The sequence below is a fragment of the Nasonia vitripennis genome, chromosome 1 (assembly GCF_009193385.2).
Source record: "Nasonia vitripennis strain AsymCx chromosome 1, Nvit_psr_1.1, whole genome shotgun sequence".
NCBI classification, from domain to species: Eukaryota; Metazoa; Arthropoda; class Insecta; order Hymenoptera; family Pteromalidae; genus Nasonia; species Nasonia vitripennis.
The window spans coordinates 8196822-8214871 of NC_045757.1; the positions used below are offsets into that span (position 1 = coordinate 8196822).

At 34.7% G+C, this 18050-nt stretch overlaps 3 protein-coding genes across 6 annotated transcripts; 2 read left to right on the top strand and 1 right to left on the bottom strand.

Annotated features, from left to right (window-relative positions):
* The first annotated feature begins 365 nt into the window (after positions 1-365).
* On the top strand, positions 366-6670 carry LOC100121677 (xenotropic and polytropic retrovirus receptor 1 homolog). 2 transcript variants are annotated; one of them, XM_001605238.6, is made up of 10 exons: positions 366-500; positions 1402-1496; positions 1581-1734; positions 1811-2052; positions 2251-2512; positions 2594-2961; positions 3037-3379; positions 3472-3641; positions 3718-3851; positions 3924-6670. In XM_001605238.6, the coding sequence occupies exons 2-10, from the start codon at positions 1428-1430 to the stop codon at positions 4183-4185; spliced, it is 2004 nt and encodes a 667-aa protein (XP_001605288.1). In that variant the 5' UTR covers positions 366-500; positions 1402-1427; the 3' UTR covers positions 4186-6670. The 2 variants fall into 2 exon arrangements, with proteins under 2 accessions (XP_001605288.1, XP_003425056.1); XM_003425008.5 differs by lacking the exon at positions 366-500 and adding an exon at positions 534-739.
* LOC100677838 lies at positions 6002-11301 on the bottom strand. The gene is made up of 12 exons (XM_016985486.3): positions 10903-11301; positions 10721-10825; positions 10494-10641; positions 10309-10420; positions 10105-10249; positions 9959-10040; positions 9516-9870; positions 7998-9435; positions 7187-7372; positions 6796-7054; positions 6535-6715; positions 6002-6462 (listed from the first exon to the last, which is right to left on the bottom strand). The coding sequence occupies exons 4-12, from the start codon at positions 10414-10416 to the stop codon at positions 6430-6432; spliced, it is 2787 nt and encodes a 928-aa protein (XP_016840975.2). The 5' UTR covers positions 10417-10420; positions 10494-10641; positions 10721-10825; positions 10903-11301; the 3' UTR covers positions 6002-6429.
* Positions 11284-17340, top strand: LOC100121625 (WW domain-containing adapter protein with coiled-coil homolog). 3 transcript variants are annotated; one of them, XM_031930908.2, is made up of 13 exons: positions 11454-11682; positions 11856-11889; positions 12536-13118; positions 13507-13744; positions 13883-13968; positions 14203-14280; positions 14349-14547; positions 14635-15150; positions 15310-15527; positions 15603-15738; positions 15826-16052; positions 16449-16576; positions 16666-17340. In XM_031930908.2, exons 3-13 carry the CDS (start codon positions 13056-13058, stop codon positions 16742-16744), a joined length of 1968 nt encoding a protein of 655 aa, XP_031786768.1. In that variant the 5' UTR covers positions 11454-11682; positions 11856-11889; positions 12536-13055; the 3' UTR covers positions 16745-17340. The 3 variants fall into 3 exon arrangements, with proteins under 3 accessions (XP_016840978.1, XP_031786768.1, XP_032452095.1); XM_016985489.3 differs by lacking the exon at positions 12536-13118 and having other exon boundaries at positions 11284-11682; XM_032596204.1 differs by lacking the exons at positions 11454-11682; positions 11856-11889 and having other exon boundaries at positions 12426-13118.
* Positions 17341-18050: the final 710 nt, after the last annotated feature.

Here is an 18050-nt window from a genome sequence, read left to right on the forward strand (position 1 = left end):
GTATACATTTTTAATAGCACATTGATAAGCTTTTGAATTAAAATTTACAATATAACCTATAATTTTTTACTCACATAGAACTATAACGCATAAAGTGTGTAGAATCCTTAGTTTTAGAAAAAAATAAAAGTTTCTATTCAATTTGAAAGCCACTATACTCCGCTTTATTACTGAAATTGTCATGTGCGTTTTAGCAGAATGAAAAAATCTTCGATGTTTGTCACAATCTCACACAATTACACGTAAATTGACCGAGTCGTATATAGTTTCGGTACTCATTACTATATGGTTTTCCGTTTCATTAATCAAATCGTAAAGCGCCGGCACGTGATGCCAAGATGCCTATATATATATATATATATATAATCTCGTGCTATCAGCTGTGCGGGTATCTTGCATCTATTCTTTCGCATATAATTACTCCTTATATATTATTATCTTATTCATATTTTTATCAAGGCATCTAAAAGTCATCGTGCAGATATCTGAACGTTCATTGGGTAAGTAAGTAGGTATAGATGTATCTGCCGCAATATCTGATATTCCCATACACTGAGAAGAGATACATCGCGAGATCTCGAAAGCTTTCAAGAGAAGAAACTACAAAAATCGTGTTTAGCTTGCTGACATTGTTGTAGCGGACTGATGGTTGACGACAGTTTTTTAAGTAACAACGGCAAAACAGTAGATGTATATGTATGCGTGTCGAAGACGTAGAAGAAACCTTTTCCTCTTGAAGGTAAAACTCGAAGTTACGAATCGCACTGACTTTGGGATGTACTCAATTTCAATGATCTTGTGATTTACTATCACCTGCACGAGAATCATTTGAAATATTTTATCTCGTGTATTGTCGACTTTTATTGTGCGGCTGACTCTAGTAAGGCTGTATTTTGTAGCAGCGGAGATAAACGCGATAGGACAGAGTCATTATGGACTATCTACTTTTCCATTTCTACTATTTTGTGCATGACTCGTATATTAGAACTTTCTCATGAAAAAATACGTTCGCAAAATGTTTAAAAAAGCATGATTGAGTTTTTAAAAACTCCAAAGGATATTTCAATTCACACCAATCGTTTAAAAAAACACGAACATTTAGGTTAAAGTCATAATTTGTTAACTTGCCTTTCTAATCTGGATCTCAAAACACATTGATACAAATACCTAGAGCTGGTATCTAATGTCAATTGACTCTTTAAATATTTGCTCTGAATGCTTTCGGGTATTGCTTTATTGCTTCAGAGACAAAGTTGCCGACAAAGGGTTAACCAACTTTATAAATTCAAGTGTCTCAAAAAACTCTTTGTTATTCAGAAAGCAGATTACAAGCAGACCAACTGCATGCTTCGTACAGGTAAAACTCTTTTCATGTGCCTAACATTTTAATATCATTTGTAGATTGAGATTCACAAGAGGCAGTCAACATGAAGTTTGCGGAACATCTTTCCGCGCATATTACGCCTGAGTGGCGTAAACAATACATCAGTTATGAGGTAAGCTATAAAATCATATTTTTCTTCAATTCAAAATTAATACTCTCAACTATTTATACTTAATTTCATCAAATACTTTCATAGGAAATGAAAGCTATGCTCTACACAGCAGTGGAGGAAGCACCATCTGCTGAAAGTGTAGAGCCTGAAGTCATAACTCGACATTTTGCTTCCTTTGATGAAGTATTTTTTACATTTTGCGACAGAGAATTGAAGAAGATCAACACCTTCTACTCTGGTAACTGTGCTACACCATTCATAATCAAGCATAAGCAAGCAAATTATTAAAATAATTAATTTAATTTTTTTTATAGAGAAGATGGCTGAAGCTACCAGAAAGTATGCAGCCTTACAAAGTGAACTCAAAACTGCGCAAGATTTACAACATGGTGGAGGAAAGAACAAGGGAAAAACTTTCAAAAGTCAGCTTCCAACAAGAAAAATGAGAGAGCTCAAACTTGCCTTTTCAGAATTTTATCTATCACTTATTCTCCTACAGAATTATCAAAATCTCAACTATACTGGTTTTCGCAAAATTTTGAAGAAGCACGACAAGGCAAGTTGAGATTATACTTAATATTTAAACAAATGCATGTTAAATTATTCATGAGAATAATTAAGTGTCAATGTCAAAATCATCATTTATCTAAATTACTTTGTTTACCATGTTTTAACAGTTGGTATTTTCTGTTTAGAGAACTTATATAAAACTATTCAGCATTAGGAGTAAATTTTTATAAAATTTTTATTTTAGTTACTATCTGTCGACACTGGATCAAAATGGAGAGTTGAATGCGTAGAGACATCTCACTTTTATACGTCAAAAGATATAGACAAGCTGATTCAAGACACAGAAGCTACAGTCACGAATGGCTTAGAAGGAGGAGATCGGCAGCGTGCTATGAAAAGACTGAGAGTTCCACCTCTTGGAGAACATCAAAGCCCTTGGACAACTTTTAAAGTTGGCTTATTCTCTGGTAGTTTTATCGTTCTGTTTGTAGCAGTAGTATTATCAGGTAAGCATTGAAGTGTAAGACTGTATGAATCAAAGATTTTTAAATTTATTCATTTTAATTCATTATGCGTATTATTTTCAGCCATATTCCATGATAATGGCGATAATTTGAAGATTGCCTTCAGGCTCTACCGAGGCCCACTGCTCATCATCCAGTTTCTTTTCCTGATTGGCGTCAACGTGTACGGTTGGCGTTCTTCGGGTGTTAATCATGTACTGATTTTCGAGCTTGATCCACGTAATCATCTATCAGAGCAGCATCTAATGGAGCTAGCTGCAGTCCTTGGCGTTGTTTGGACGCTGAGCCTGCTTAGTTTCCTGTATAGCGCAAGTTTAAGCATACCTCCTTATGTGAATCCCCTGGCTCTGGTTATCATTATGACGGCTTTCCTTTTGAATCCGTTAAAGGTTTTTCGTCACGAAGCAAGATTTTGGCTGCTGAGAATTGTCGTAAGTCAACTTGCTAACTTGCTTCAGTTTAAAATAAATTGAAACCGTTAATGGTTGATTTTGTTTGCCTTTCAGTGGCGAGTTCTCATCGCACCATTCGCTTATGTCAATTTTGCCGATTTCTGGCTGGCTGATCAGCTCAACAGTTTAGCCACAGCCTTACTCGATTTTCAATTTCTCACTTGTTTCTATATTACCAACGGTAATTGGCTTGAGGCATCCGATACAAGGCAATGCACCTCAGGCTCGCTTATCATACGACCTCTTGTTAATTGTTTGCCCGCCTGGTTTAGATTTGCACAATGTATAAGGCGTTATCGCGACTCTAAGGAGGCTTTTCCTCACCTGGTGAATGCGGGAAAGTACTCTACTACCTTTCTAGTTGTTATCACATCTACTTTGCGCACATATCATGCAGGTAAAGTTCGTTTATTCCTAAATGCGGACCACTTAACAACTTACTTAATTACTTTACATGATTTGCATTATTCTTAATTTTTGTTGTTTCAGATAAGTATCAGGGCACATGGGAAAGTCCGTGGCTCTGGCTATGGCTTGTCAGTTGTTTTGTAAATTCTATATATTCCTACACTTGGGACATAAAAATGGATTGGGGACTTCTTGATGGTAATGCAGGAGAAAATAGATTTTTAAGAGAAGAAGTCGTATATTCGTCAGCTGTGAGTTAGCTTACTAAGTAAATTATACGCGATTGTTATAAGCAATTAATTTAATGATTTACTAACATATTTCCAGAGCTTTTACTACTTCGCCATAATTGAGGACTTTTTCTTAAGATTTGTATGGATTTTGAGCTTTGTATTAGTCGAATATGGCTTCATTGGAAACGATTTAATGACGTCTATCGTTGCACCACTCGAAGTTTTCAGGTGATGTATACTCTAATTTCAGTTTTGTATGCTAAAAAGACAAAACAAAATAACTTAACGCGCTTATTGTAGGAGATTTGTATGGAATTTCTTCCGATTGGAAAACGAACACTTAAACAACTGTGGTAAATTCCGTGCAGTACGCGACATCTCAATAGCGCCTCTCGAAAGTTCTGATCAAATACAGATTCTACGTATGATGGACGAAGAGAACGGCGTACTGAATAGAGGTAAGCGAAAAGGTGGCGGTAAAAAGCAAAGCGGTTCTAAAGAAGAAAAGCGAATGTTATTAAAAGATGAGACCATTGATATTGATGTGTCGAACGCCAGCTGAAAAATACCTTCGCTCATCTGTACTTGAACATTTATCAAACTTTTCGTCTAAAACATTCCATTGAAAGCAATTTTTTACTTAATTGTATTCCGCTTGTACTTGATTTTCTTAATTTTGTTATGCATTTTTCGAGATCTCCACTTTTTGAAATCTGTACGTACTATGATTTTTGCTGATACTTAACGAAAATATTGTATTGTTTTCAATGAAATTTTTTAAACGGATTTACTTTTTGCTATTCTTTTTTTGGACATGTATAAAAAATTTTAGGCTTTTAGAATCTTCCGTATAAGAGCATACTGCGTTCACCTTTATCGGCAATTCATTATATTTTTAATTTGTTGAATTTTTCACGATGAAAAACGCATCATCTAAGTTTTTCGAGTCATTGACAACTTTGTTGGTTTTGAATTTTTGTATCATATATACAGATGCGTTCAAATTTTTAAGTAATAAATCGTTTAAATTATTTTTGAAGTACAAAGCTATTAAATTTACAATAAGTACTAATATATAAAAATTGCTAGAAACGTATTGTTTTAGTAGACTGTCAGTTTTGTAAGACTTTATAATTGAAAAGTCTTACTTGATGAATTATTAATAGTACATTATTATATTACAATAGTTTGAACTAAGAAAACGATTTTTTCTAATGAGTTTCCTTGAATAGCAGCCGAAGCAACTTTAAAATATTCTATTAATATTTGATAAAATATTATTTTTTCACATGCTTTTAATTTATAAATAGGTATGTTATTTTCTTGCGTTTCCTCTGGTTAGTAACATAAAATTATTGAGCATTCATTTCTTTGAAATCTGTTATCAAATATTAAGAGAATTTTTAAAAAAGCCTATTGGTTGTAAGTTTTTCATATGAATATTTGTATAATTGTAAAGAAATAATTGTTCCATTATACATAGATATTAAGGAATTTTTAAATTGTTTATATCTACGTTAATATAAAAGTAATAATGTAAATACCTAAAACAACTTCATTAAAAGTAAATAGAGAAAAATATTATGCTCATGAGATGAATGATTGTGATATTTTTTATTGTTGAGTGTGAGTGCAAACATACTTACGCTATGAAATTGTATTAACTATTCATATTATCAATTGTTCCGTGATGTGACTGAATTGCACGTTGTCGATATACATAGATATTAGCGCGCTAATAACGAATGTAAAATTCGTTATTAGCGCATTTTAAGTACTACAAGTGGCAATATAAGAAAAGTATTTTTATAGAAATCTATACAATAAAAGTTATGTATAATTTGCATGAAAAAAATAAATAATTATAAATAATGTTATATAAAATATTAAATCATTTGTATTTCAATGTCCCTATTTGTATTTTATTTCTATGTCACTTAAAGCCTATTTTAAAAGAAATTTTCATATATTTTTTCGTTTTTTTTTATTTTGACAAATATTGCATTGTATATTATAGTTGGTTAAAAAATATTCTTAATTTATAATGGTTACATTAATTATTATAATATAATTTCTATTATCACTTTGTTGCAATAATTATTTGTATTAGTACATATGAATAATAGTTATTCTATTGGAAATTTAAGAATTCATTATTTCTATTATGATTAAAGTATCATAACACTCAATGTTAGATACTATAACTGTGCTTAAAATTGGCACTTCACGCACCGAGTATTAAAAAATGCAAATCTTGTTTGAGTAGTCTTTTTTTTAATACTAAAAAGTAATTTTTTAAAGCGATATAAGCTGTTGTAGTATTTATGCAATACAATTAAATAGCAAACAATAGATATTTAGCATACTTTCTTATGATATCTGATTATATATGTTATATATTTCTTTTTTTCGTATACATAAGTAAATGATTATAATAAAGCGTATCTTGTTTGTATCGAAGTTTTGAAGGAAAATAGGGCTTTCGCGCTTCGTAAGACTTATATATTTCGATTAGAATATTAAATTATGCAGCTAGCATTCTCATTTTATTTGGTATATTATGTGTATATGTAATTAATCTTTGGCACAGAACTATATTTTTATGTACTAAATGTATCTTTAAAGTTCAGATGCTTCCGTCTCGTATAGATAGTTATTGTTAAAGTTAAGTTAGCGTTACATTACTATAAGTTAGCGTTTACATTACTGTCAAAATATTTACAAAATTAATTTTCATAGAGAAGAGGTTACTTTTACAATTAGATGTTTGTACTATTATTAATTCATAAGAATTATTTGTATTGGCTTATGCTATTTCCTCATACTTCTTCAGTTCTTCCTGTGGTGAATATTAAATTAATTTTTACAATAGTTTTACTTTAAGAAAACATTTATTTAACGTCTTACTTACACTCCATCCGAGATTTTCCGCCAGGAGTTGACAACCTTTGTCATAATTTTCAGTTTGAATCACCTCAAGTTCTGTATTAATGAAAAATTTCAAGTCTGGAGAAAATTCCTTGATTAATAAACTCTTCATTTCTCTAGCTTTTTCTTGTATAATAAATAATTTATGGGGTTTTCCCTTTAACCTATTTAAAATTACATTCTTTTATTTATACAGGTTAAATGTATACTATATTAAAATATATCAATAACATAAAATATTTACCATTTAGAAATAGATGACATATTATTGGTAAATATTATTACAAGGTCGGCTTGCGGAATGTTGCATTTCAATTGCTGATAGAGCAAGTCGTGATCCGATTCTGGTAAAGTAATTAATTTTTCTGGTGAAATTCCAGCTTGTCGCTCAAGTGTCCCTTTGCTTTCTGTATAATGGTGCAGAAGTAGTCTGTTCTTGCATAATAAACGAATAAAGTAATGACTAGATGATGGCTTTACCTCATCATTCTTTATCTGTGAAACTAAAAAATTAAAATACTTTAGTTTAGTTTCTTTGGAGGATATCCATTCATAATTTTTATTCGGTAAAATCATATTTTTTATGCAAATCCCGTGTTTATACGCAAATAATGTATATCTACAATGAAACTTACTCAGTGAACTGTCAGAATCGAAAATGGTAATAATTGTATCAGCCTTTTTACTTTTAATGCAATTAGCAAGAAGTTGAAAACTTGAGATTCTTGTAAATTTGGGCAAAAAATTTTCGTGTAGGAACTGTAACACTGCTTTATCATTTGATTTTGCAGTGGATTCGTTTTGTGTTATTATTTTTTTATCTGTAAAGAATATTAAAAAATATATTTTTGTATTTTATATCAAGTTTTGACATTTGTATAAATGTAATCGATTACTGTTAGCTATAGCTGTAATTAAAAGATAAATTAAAATGCGTGCTTTAAGTTTTGCACCATTGTATATACATTAAAATTATAACTATCTAGCACTTATCAGATAAGTATATTTCAAACAGAACATTTAAAAAATCAATGAGTTAAGTGTATTCATTAGTCATTACCACTGACGCCGTTCTTTGGAAGCAGAAAACAGGAAGTTTTTCAGAATACATGTTTGAATTTTGAAAACACTGTTAAAACAATAATTTTCTAACGCGAGTTAGTAGGTACGTTTTCACAGCATTTTAGCAATTTTGAGTATAAAAGATTTAAATCTTTTTATAAGTTACTATGAAGAAAATGAACATGGCTGTCATAGCCATTCAATCATATCTTCAGTGTTGTTAACAAGCTTGTAAAATATTATATCTCTAAATTACCTCAAAACTTTTATATATTACGCGAGGTATAACGAGTTGAGTGTGCCAGTATTGAATTGAGCATGTTAGATAAATTTAAAAAATTTTAATAATAAATACTAATTTTAAATACGATATGTACGATTCACCTTCTGTTTTCCTTTTTTTATTATTATTTATTAAACATAATTCAGAATTTTTCATCTTCTGTGCTGATAGTCTTTTTCTTCGAAGTTGCTTCCTCTTTAATTCTTCAGATGGTTGAAAATGTTCAAAAATGAAATTGCTCTCTTCTTTTATGTCACATTCTTTAATCTTCATTGGTGAATTATTAGTTTTTAGTATCTTTTTCTTCCAATGTTTCATGTCATTAAAAAATTCAGCATAGTCATTGGTTTCTAATTGAAAATTGAAATTATCCTCATTGATTTCGGCGTGTTTTTTCCTTTTACAACGTTTTTTTTTCTTTTCACTGTTCTCTTCTGAATCAGCAAAGATTTCTCCATTTAATTCTTGTTGAATAATAATCGTTTCTTTAGTTTTTTCTCGAGAACTATTTGTTTTTAGTAACTTCTTCTTCCAATACTCTAGATCTGATACAAAAATAGGGTATTCCTTGCTGCTGGATGTTAAATTATATTTTTCCATAAGCAAAGGTTTTGAAAATTCATCTATGTCAGGATTCAATCCTAAAATAAACGGATCCGTAGAGGAATTCGTTGATGTTATCAAAGATTCTTCATTTAAGGATAAAAAATTTTTATCGTCATCTTCACAAAGCTTCAAATCAGTGAGTTCTGTCAATAATTGATTTTTGTTATCATTGAATGACAACAAAGAGTCTTTACAAAATAATGCATTATAAGGCTTATCGTCTTCAATTGATGAATTTGCATCAGTTACATCCTTTTTAGACAGATGAGAATCTATTGCTTCTATACTTGAGTAAGAAAAATCATTTGACAAGGAATCCATACCACTTAGATTAAAATCAAGTAGAGAAGGGGTTAACTCTTTGTTATTTTCTGTACTTATGTCGATATTTAATAAACGAGAATCTATTGACATATCACAAATGTAATCGTCAAATAAATCATTAGAAATAGAACACGTTTTGTTTGTTTCTATATTTTGATTGCCCTTATTCTTTATAATATCACCATTTGAAAAAATGCCATTGAAATCAGTTAGAATTGATACATCATTAAATCTAGAATTATCACAGCTTGGGTCACTTGAATTTGCAAAGTCAAATTCGTAAGATTTGGTTACTTCATTTATTGAAGATCTGACTATGGCATTTGGATTTTTAGAGTTATCTAAACTATCAACCATATCCATCTTTTGAGTATTTTTTGAGCATTCCAAAAGGTCTCTCATTTTTAGAAGTTGTAACCACTTAAGATTCCTTTTCTTTTTATTTGTTATTAAATTCTCTTCTTTAGTTAGATCAATAAAAATAATTTCATCAACTTTTAATTTCTGTTTCTTCTTCATCATTTTCTGCTTTTGCAATTTAGTGCACTTGTTTGTTCTTTTAAAGAATACATCTTCAACTTGTATGTGACAGTTACACCTGGTGTTATTCTAAAACATAAACATTACAGAGTCCTAATTTAATGTTATTTATGATAAGAGAATAAATAATTGATGTTCATCGTTTATACCTTAATTATATCTAATGATGATTCTTCTGAGGTTGCTAAATTATACAAGTTTTCTTCATACTTAATAAAGCTTTCAATTGCTGTTTCTAAATCAAAAGATTTTGTTCGAAGGTACCAGTGATACCACATTGTTGTGTTAATATATTTTTTTGGAGGCTGTTTTATGAAATGCAAGTTTTTCAGGCATAATGAAGGCATTGTGGAACCCATGATTTTCATTGCTAAGCTATTTATTTTTTTTAATTCTTCTTGATTATCACTTAAAGATTTCCACAATTTGAAGGCAAGTATGTAACGCACAAACATGACACTGGTTAGCTGCAGTTTGTTTTCTGCAATATTTGAAAAGTATTTCCTAAAAAAGTAATGTTATTATTTGAAACTCTTATCTATAGTCCTGAGATCTTTTTAATGAATTGATTATTAAAAATACACAAACTTACCCAAGCATCCACAAACATATTTTTTTATCATCTTTCAAATGGCTTTTAAAAAAGACTTTAAAAATATGTTCCTCTGATTTATCTAAAATACAGATATAATTGTGATGATACAATTATGAGCAGAATGATTGATATATTGAAAATACCTAAGTATATGTAAAGTGCAGTGAGTAGCGTATTTGACAGTTGACTTGCAGAAGTTTTAGTACTTTTTAATAATTTGAGCTCTAAATTTACATATATCACCAAAATATCAGCTATTTTTTGCAAATAAAAATGATCGTCAGTTCTCTGAAAACATAACAATATTTACATATAAAAATGCTTAATTCCAATAATTTTGATCATACCTCTTTGCATTGATGCCAATGAAAATACAAGAGAACATTGTTTATATTATTTCGCAACATGGACAATTGAGAAAGCTTAAAATCCCACACGAAGGCATCTTTGGTCATATTGCTACAAGATCGATAAATGTTAAGAAAACGTTTTCAAAGAGTGTAAAAAAGTATAAATGTTTTATGATACATACTTAGCATAAACAGTTAGAGCACATTTAAAAAGTTCATGATTTGTACTTCCAGCTAACTGCTAAATAGTCGCAGTAAACTTTTCCAACCAGACGCAAGTGCAATGTTGACTAATGGAATTGCCAAGAGATATTTCTTGAACAGCATTACCTGATAAAAGGGAGCGAGAGCAGAAGTTAAATCAGCGTAACTAATCATACAAGAATACAGGAAATAGTGATCATTATACAATGTAAATTGTTTTTGCTGGAATACGGCGGTGAATGAAGATTAGTGACAGTACTGCTGACGACCGTATCCTGCATGGGAGAAGCTACGTTGACAATGGGTGTCTCTGCAAAATGAATGTATGACTTTGTTTACTTGATTCTCGTGCGGACACGCGTACGTCATGTGCGACTGTTTATATACCTTCACACTCGGGGACTAATTGCTCCATTGCTTATTAGTTATTATTTCGATATACGACTGCGATAAGGATATCTCACTTCTCTTCTCGCTTTATCAACTAGCAAACGATGTGAATTATATGTTTATTACTGTGCCTATTGTGCATTGCAATTTCACGCTTCGCGATTCTCGTCTCCGCCATCAAAGTTGCCAATTGGAGCGCGCGAATATCGATTTTGTATTTTGCAGAGACCCCTGGCGTCGGTCTCGGTAACACGCGCGGGAAATCCAAAAGAGTAGATTTCGATTTTCAAATTAATAAAAAATTACTATAATCTAGCAGCTGACTTGAATGAATTTCTTATTAATTTCTATCAAATTTTCTTGAATCACATAGGGTTCAGCGAACTTTACCGCGAGTGCTTCCAGCGATGCATCGGCTTGTTGCCTACTATCATAAAAAGTAGCAACTGCAGCGCTACTTCTGCAACTCGCGGGCCGAGGCTGTGCGTGGACTGTGGCGTACCAGCGTCCAGCACTGACACTACACCCGCAACTAGATGTGAGTGCAGCAGCAGCAGTAGTAGCAGCAGCAGCAGCAGCAGTAGCAGCAGCAGCAACGGGGCCTCCTTAATGCGGTTTTTATGACGCCGTGTCTGGGTAGCAGCAGCGCCAGCAGCAGCAGGACCATCGTCTCCGCCTCGAGCTAAAGAGTAAACACACATCCGAGGCCGCGGATTGATCCAAGACACCGGCATTGATGGTAATGCATGCGAGGAAACCACAAAGGATCAACGATGGGTAGGGCACCGACCTTTTTCTCTTTTCTTTCTCTCTCGCTCGCTCGCTCCCGCTCACTCGCATAGACACTTTGTACTTGCCCTCTCCCTCTTTTCCTCTGTACCTATACTATCCCAATGCACCTATGCTCTATGGCGATTATTAATAACTCGATGCCCCAATGTTTGTTGCAGGTACTTCGAAAAGCATCAGGCCCATCCCTATCAGGTAAATATGAGTTGCAATTATACGTTTCGCCCGAGATTTCTTGGCGATTCAAGATCTCGGAACGTCAGAAATTAGAAAACCAGCTCGGAGTCGATGCAGTCGTTATAATCGCTCTCCTCACTGAACCTCCTGAAACTTGCATTATTTAACAACATCAGTAAGATCTCTTTTGATCCCCCGCGCTGTACGCTCGCTCTGTGTATGTTACAACTTGGTTCTCAAAACAGCCAGTCTCGAAGCTTTTTGTTTCCATCAGTCGTTACGCGAGTGTCGACGCGTCAATTTTCGAGGACAGTGATTCGAGTTGAAACGGGGCAAAAAATGCAAAATTATTCTAAAATACTCGCAGCAGTCCGTTTTGTAGGTTAGAAGTACGTAAGAATAATTGGCGTATACACATATAGGTATACTCGCAATACGCGCGTATACCTATATACAGCGCGCCGAGCGACGCAGAGGGAGCAAAGAGAGCCGAGCGTGCGAGTGAGAGAGAGAGATAGACATCCTATAGTTATATATATATTCCGAACCGAGTATCGTACTTCCTCGCAAAGATGGAGCCGATTTATTGTCCCGCGTAGCAAAAATCACGTATTTCCGACCCAGCAGCAGAGCAATTGAACCACACAGAGTGCCTTGTCCACAGCTACGCCGGAGAGGAGGATCCCCGCGTTAACGCCGAGACTAGGCCGCGCAGCGAAATGAAATAGATAAAGAGCCGAAAGCCAGAGAGTGCACTGTGCAGTAAGAAGAAGCGAGCAAGGAGTCGACGCAAGTTGAGACACTATAGACACAGAGAGGGAGAGAGAGACGGAGAGAGACGGAGAGAGAAGAGTGAGCTCGACGGAGAGAGAGAGAGAGAGAGAGAGAGAGAGAGAGTGAGAGAGAGTGAGAGAGACTCTCGTGAGCTCGAGCGAGCTCAGCTGGAAGTCGGGGACGTTCGCGGGGATGCCGTCATCGCCGTCGGCCGCGACAGCTGCAGCAACATCAACGGCGAATCGGCCGCGTAAACATAACCTCGTTAGCAGCGGTGGCGGCAGCGGCGGCTCTTCGTCCGGCTGCAGAGGAAAAATCAATAACCCACATATCTCTTTGCTCCGGGCAGTCCGGACTGCTTCTGCTGCTGCTGTTGTTGCTCGTCTCCGTGGGAGCCTCTCGTCGAAGCGATGTCTTGGAGACACTGCCAAAGTCGCGCGACCGCCAACGACGACGATTATCCTCTCATAAGAGTACGGACGCGCCTTGTTCTTTTTTTCTACCTGCTGTCCGTTTTCCGACCTTTTGCCCGTCATTTCAACCCATCTCCACCTTCCCAAAGTTGCTACTGCTGCTCCAGACCAAGGCTGGCTCAAATTAATTCGTTTAACAATAATCCACTTCCTCTATGTGATCAAAGATTATCCACTGCTATCTCCTTTAATTTTACCAACTGTCCTGTGCCCAGCATTAACCATAATTCTGCAATTACCGTAGGCAGCTTGATTTAAACCTATTATTGCTTGTTTGAGCAATGTAGCTTTTGACTAATTAACATTTTTTTAGGTTAGAATTTTACAAGACTCAAGTTCATCTCTTGGTAGTGATTTCATCAATTGTTTTCTCTGCTCTACTTTGCAGAATGCCAAGTACAGCGGTTCTAAGGGTGGCTACTCATCATCGACCACGTCAGATAGCAGGTATGAAGGACGAATGCGCGACTCGCCCAATGGCAACTCATACAGTCCTGCTGGGGGATTGGGAATCGGAATGGGAACAGACCGAGACAGTCCACGCAGCTACTCTACTAAGCCTCTATACAAGAAGGAGAGAGAAAATAGAGACTACAAGTTGTCCTCCTCTAGGGATAAGTATTCCGGTAAATTAACCTTTTGATATTATGATTTTCAATACTGCATTAAATTTATGCCTTAATCTATGATAGGATTGTAATGCCCAATAAAAATAACAAGTATAAGAGCATGAATTTAAAGATTTATTATATGCTTGTGCACAGATTGTGCAAGATCTCCAAAAGACAAGAGAAGTCGAGAATCTAGGGATTCTGAGCACAGGACCAATCACGACAGGAGCAGTGGAGAGGTGAGTTTTCTTTCAAAATTAAGTGATTCATGACAATCTTTGTTAATTTGTATTTTTGCAGCTATTGGATAATGACTTTTTAGTCCAAAAGCATTTTCGATTTAACATAATTAAGTCCTAATGGCAACGAATCTGTCTAAAGATACATTGGGGATATCATTTAATAAGTTTGCTTTCTCTTTTAAAATAAGTATCGGTGGAATCTGTGTGAAATTATGATTAATTAACTTTCAGATTTTGCATCCAATAAAACTATCTTCAAATTCATCAAGAGATTCTTCTCAACGAAAACCAACCCATAATTCATGTCAGGTTAGTATACAGTCATCTTTGAATAATGTTCTTCTTTAGCTTGGAGTTAATAATTACTGAATTTAAAGGATAAGCGAGGCGACGAGCGGGGCGTGATGGAACGAACAGCGAGATTCGGGGACTGGTCAGAACACATGAGCTCCTCAGGAAAAAAGTATTACTACAATTGTAAAACTGAAGTGTCTCAATGGGAAAAGCCACGAGAGTGGATTGTTCGAACGGATAATCGTCAGCGCCAATCCAATGACTACTCATCGTCAAGGTCAAGTAAGTAATAAATGATACATTTAAATGTGAGAGAAGATGAAGACGTTGATGATAATTAGTCAGCAATTTGTTCATCTCTTTTTCAAGGTCACGACAAACATTCCAACTCACGGTCGAACAGCGGCAGCAGCAGTAGCAACGCACGGGATGGCGGCAGCGGCAAGTCGTCCTCGCGGCAATCCGACAAACGAGGCGGCGATTACTGGAGCGGCCCTGGCGGCAACAGCGGCAGCAGTCGGGAGGAAGTGTCGTCATCACGGGATCGGGATCGCGGTGACAAAGATACGGGTGTTAGTGTTGGCAGCAGTAGGGAGCAACGGGAGCGAGAACGCGACCGCGACCGGGACCGAGATCGGGATCGTGACCGGGATCGGGATCGGGATCGAGACTCCTGTAGAGACGATGGTAGTGGTCAAAACCAGTCGCAAGCTTCGGCTGCTGCTGCGGCGGCAGCGGCTGCTGCTCAACAAGCTGCCCAGGTGCAGGATCGGACTACCCAGGACATGGATATTTCGCCAGGTGATTCTACACCTACCTCGGAGACCATTACTACGTCCAGCGTTCATGATCCACTGCCACAGGGACCCGTGCTTTTAGCGAATGGTGAGACGTTTGGCGCTTGTTGCTTTATTCTTTCTAAAATTCGAAAAGCATTGCACATTCATTTAAATTAATAAAACCATGTATCGTTTAGCATTGTATTATAAATTGATTAGCTTATAGAAATCAAATAGATTACATATAACATTTTTATTTTATTAGCGTTACCACGGCTTTCGTCACACCCGACATCAGTGTCGCAAGTTCCAGGTAAACTCGGCTCGCCGACACAACAACACGGCAACAGTAATGCACCTGGGCCACCGGTTTCGCTCTCAAATCTTCCTCGGCTTTTATCGCAAATAGCAGGCAGTAAAGAGCAGCCTGATGCCCAAAAAGCCCTCCAAACCATTCAAACGGCCATCCTTCTCTCGCGACAAGTAAGTTACAATCCAAAATTCTATAGGTCTGCTTGTGACCAGCTTTTTTATTGCTCTATTCCGTCCGTTAAACAGTCAGGAGGAGACAGAAGTAGCTGTTCAAGCGACGTTATGGCTCCATTGAAAGTGGATACAAGCAGTAACGTTACTGGTGAAGGACCTCCTACGCCAACACACTCTGAAACTCAAGATTGTATAGACGCTCGAAAGTGTATGTTCACTTTTATTTAACGATTATTTGAACTGCTAATTTACCGTAGAGATTCGTTATTTTTCAACACGTTGTCCTGTTACACAGTGAACAGTCCTGGAAGTGCAAATAGTGTTGTACAAGGTATAAGTTCCCTTCAAAACATAAGTACTCTGGGCACCTTAGGAAGCCTAGGTAACGGCGGAGGTCTTCAAGCACTTTCCCGAGTGCAACCACCCTTAACACCCTCACTGACACCTTCACTCGCTAATCATTATCGAGAGGACTTGACGCAGCACGTGCGCGCCTTCCCTGCGGATATCCTCGAAAAACAGGTGAAGTAGACAAATTTGAACCTAGTCATAATTTTGACGATTTATATTCATGGCAAAAGTCAACATTTTTCGAAACTTAAAGTCTAAAATCTATTAACTTTTTTGAAACTCCATGCGTGAAACTTGGTTTGGCTCAAGCTGCATCGGAAAATCCACTAGCTTTGTTCACCTACTAACATCCAGACAAGGCTAATATCACATTATCGTACTTTTAACGAAATACATTTTTTTCACTTTTTTTATTATGTATTCACACAAATAATCAAGATTTCACAAAATCAAAAAACTCTTTTTAATAAATATTTACTGTGTTTATACATCATTAGGTCAACTAAAGATTCATTTTTGTACAAGTGTCATGGAATAAATATTAACTTAGAAAATTACATATTTTAGGCGCAAAAATTAAGCGAAGAAGCACATACTATGGGCAGTTTACAGTGCACACGAGTTTCTGCAGAACTAAAAACTGCTCGGTCGATAGTGAGGCTAACAGAAATTCAAGCGACACTACAGGAACAAAGGTATGTAAACTTTTGCGTTTTGTACATGTATTTCAAAAATTAAAAGAAGTATAAGTTATGTTTAAAACTGAAATATTATTATTTTACAGGATATTATTTCTTCGTCAACAAATTCAGACGCTAGAAGAACTGAAATCCCAAAATTCCTTTATGTCTGACGATTCTTAGTGTAAGAGACTTTATAAAAAATAATGATAACGATAATAATAATTACGAGCTATAATTAATTCATGCAAACAGAAAAAAAATAAAACATACTTATTAATATTCTCATTAATATTGAATAATTAAAATTGTACCTAAATTATAATATCATGAAATAGGAGTGATATACATAGCGAATGATTGGTGGGGTTATTACCCAGAGAGGATGTCAACCAAGTCTTATAATTGATAATTAGTGAATGTCCCTCCCTGGGTCACACGGGGCCTATTTCAGTCTACGCCATTCGTGACGAATGCAGTAAAAGAAAACAAGAAGTGAAAACATATAATTACGCAATTGCGCGCGATGCTCGCATCAAGTGATTAGGGAGACGTAAGAAGTAATAAGAGGAGTGAAGTGAATTTAACTTCATTGGTTTGATTCCACTTGTATTTCAACGATGAATTGTATATTTGAACTGTTCACAATTGTCTTGTATTACCTATGTTGTACGTGTCAATGTTTCATATCCAGCGCAAAAAGCGACATTTTAAACTAGTTCGATCGGTTTTGTTGTAAATCTCGGAATAAAATTCATGCCACAAGTTTTAAAAAAAAATGACGATCCTTTTACTTAAACATCATTTACTTCTTCCAAAATCATTTTCCTCAGATTCTATTATTTCTTGTATTGTAAGATTTTCTTGATATCTATAGTTAATGAAATAATAACTTTTTGTTAAAATATGTATATATGTCAATACTATTCTTTCAATATCTTGAACAAGTATAACTTAAAAATGTAATAGTAAGGATCGATATTTAAAATTTATAAAAATTCTTACATTGCATTGCACTTTTATAAATATTACTGATATTGTAAAAGTGGTTTATAACATACATTTTGTAAATATATACATATATCTGCATATATGCTTACGTAATTTATTATTCCATGATAATATTTTAGAAAGACAAATTGTAATTCAATTTTTGTTCCATTACTTTTGTAAGTTCTATAATAGGTTTTATAATGAAACATTCGAGTTTCTTGGTGACTGCGTTTTCCATATTTATGTGTATGCATATAATATTCATCCATTCATGCATCTGTTTTCAATTTTGTTTTCTATACTCCTAATATATAAAAAAAAAAGATTATAAAATTGTGACATTTTTATTGACAAAGTTTGAAAAACTTTAGAACGCGTTTACTTTTACTTATTTTATAAATAGAAATGATTTCTTCAACCACCTGCACATTTATATTCTCCTATTGTAATAATTAGGAAAAATAAAGTTCATCGTACGGTATAGTAATTCTTCATA

Excerpts from the sequence above, each read along its gene's own strand:
- LOC100121677 (XM_001605238.6), top strand. The coding sequence starts at position 1,428 with ATGAAGTTTGCGGAACATCTTTCCGCGCATATTACGCCTGAGTGGCGT. Across the intron at positions 2,053-2,250 it reads TTTTGAAGAAGCACGACAAG|TTACTATCTGTCGACACTGG; the intron begins GCAAGTTGAGAT and ends TTTTTATTTTAG. Across the intron at positions 3,642-3,717 it reads AAGTCGTATATTCGTCAGCT|AGCTTTTACTACTTCGCCAT; the intron begins GTGAGTTAGCTT and ends ACATATTTCCAG.
- LOC100677838 (XM_016985486.3), bottom strand. The coding sequence starts at position 10,416 with ATGACCAAAGATGCCTTCGTGTGGGATTTTAAGCTTTCTCAATTGTCC. Across the intron at positions 10,041-10,104 it reads TGCACTTTACATATACTTAG|ATAAATCAGAGGAACATATT; the intron begins GTATTTTCAATA and ends TCTGTATTTTAG. Across the intron at positions 6,463-6,534 it reads CGGAAAATCTCGGATGGAGT|GAAGAACTGAAGAAGTATGA; the intron begins GTAAGTAAGACG and ends TATTCACCACAG.
- LOC100121625 (XM_016985489.3), top strand. The coding sequence starts at position 11,642 with ATGGTAATGCATGCGAGGAAACCACAAAGGATCAACGATGG. Across the intron at positions 11,890-13,506 it reads ATCAGGCCCATCCCTATCAG|AATGCCAAGTACAGCGGTTC; the intron begins GTAAATATGAGT and ends TCTACTTTGCAG. Across the intron at positions 15,151-15,309 it reads ACCCGTGCTTTTAGCGAATG|CGTTACCACGGCTTTCGTCA; the intron begins GTGAGACGTTTG and ends TTATTTTATTAG.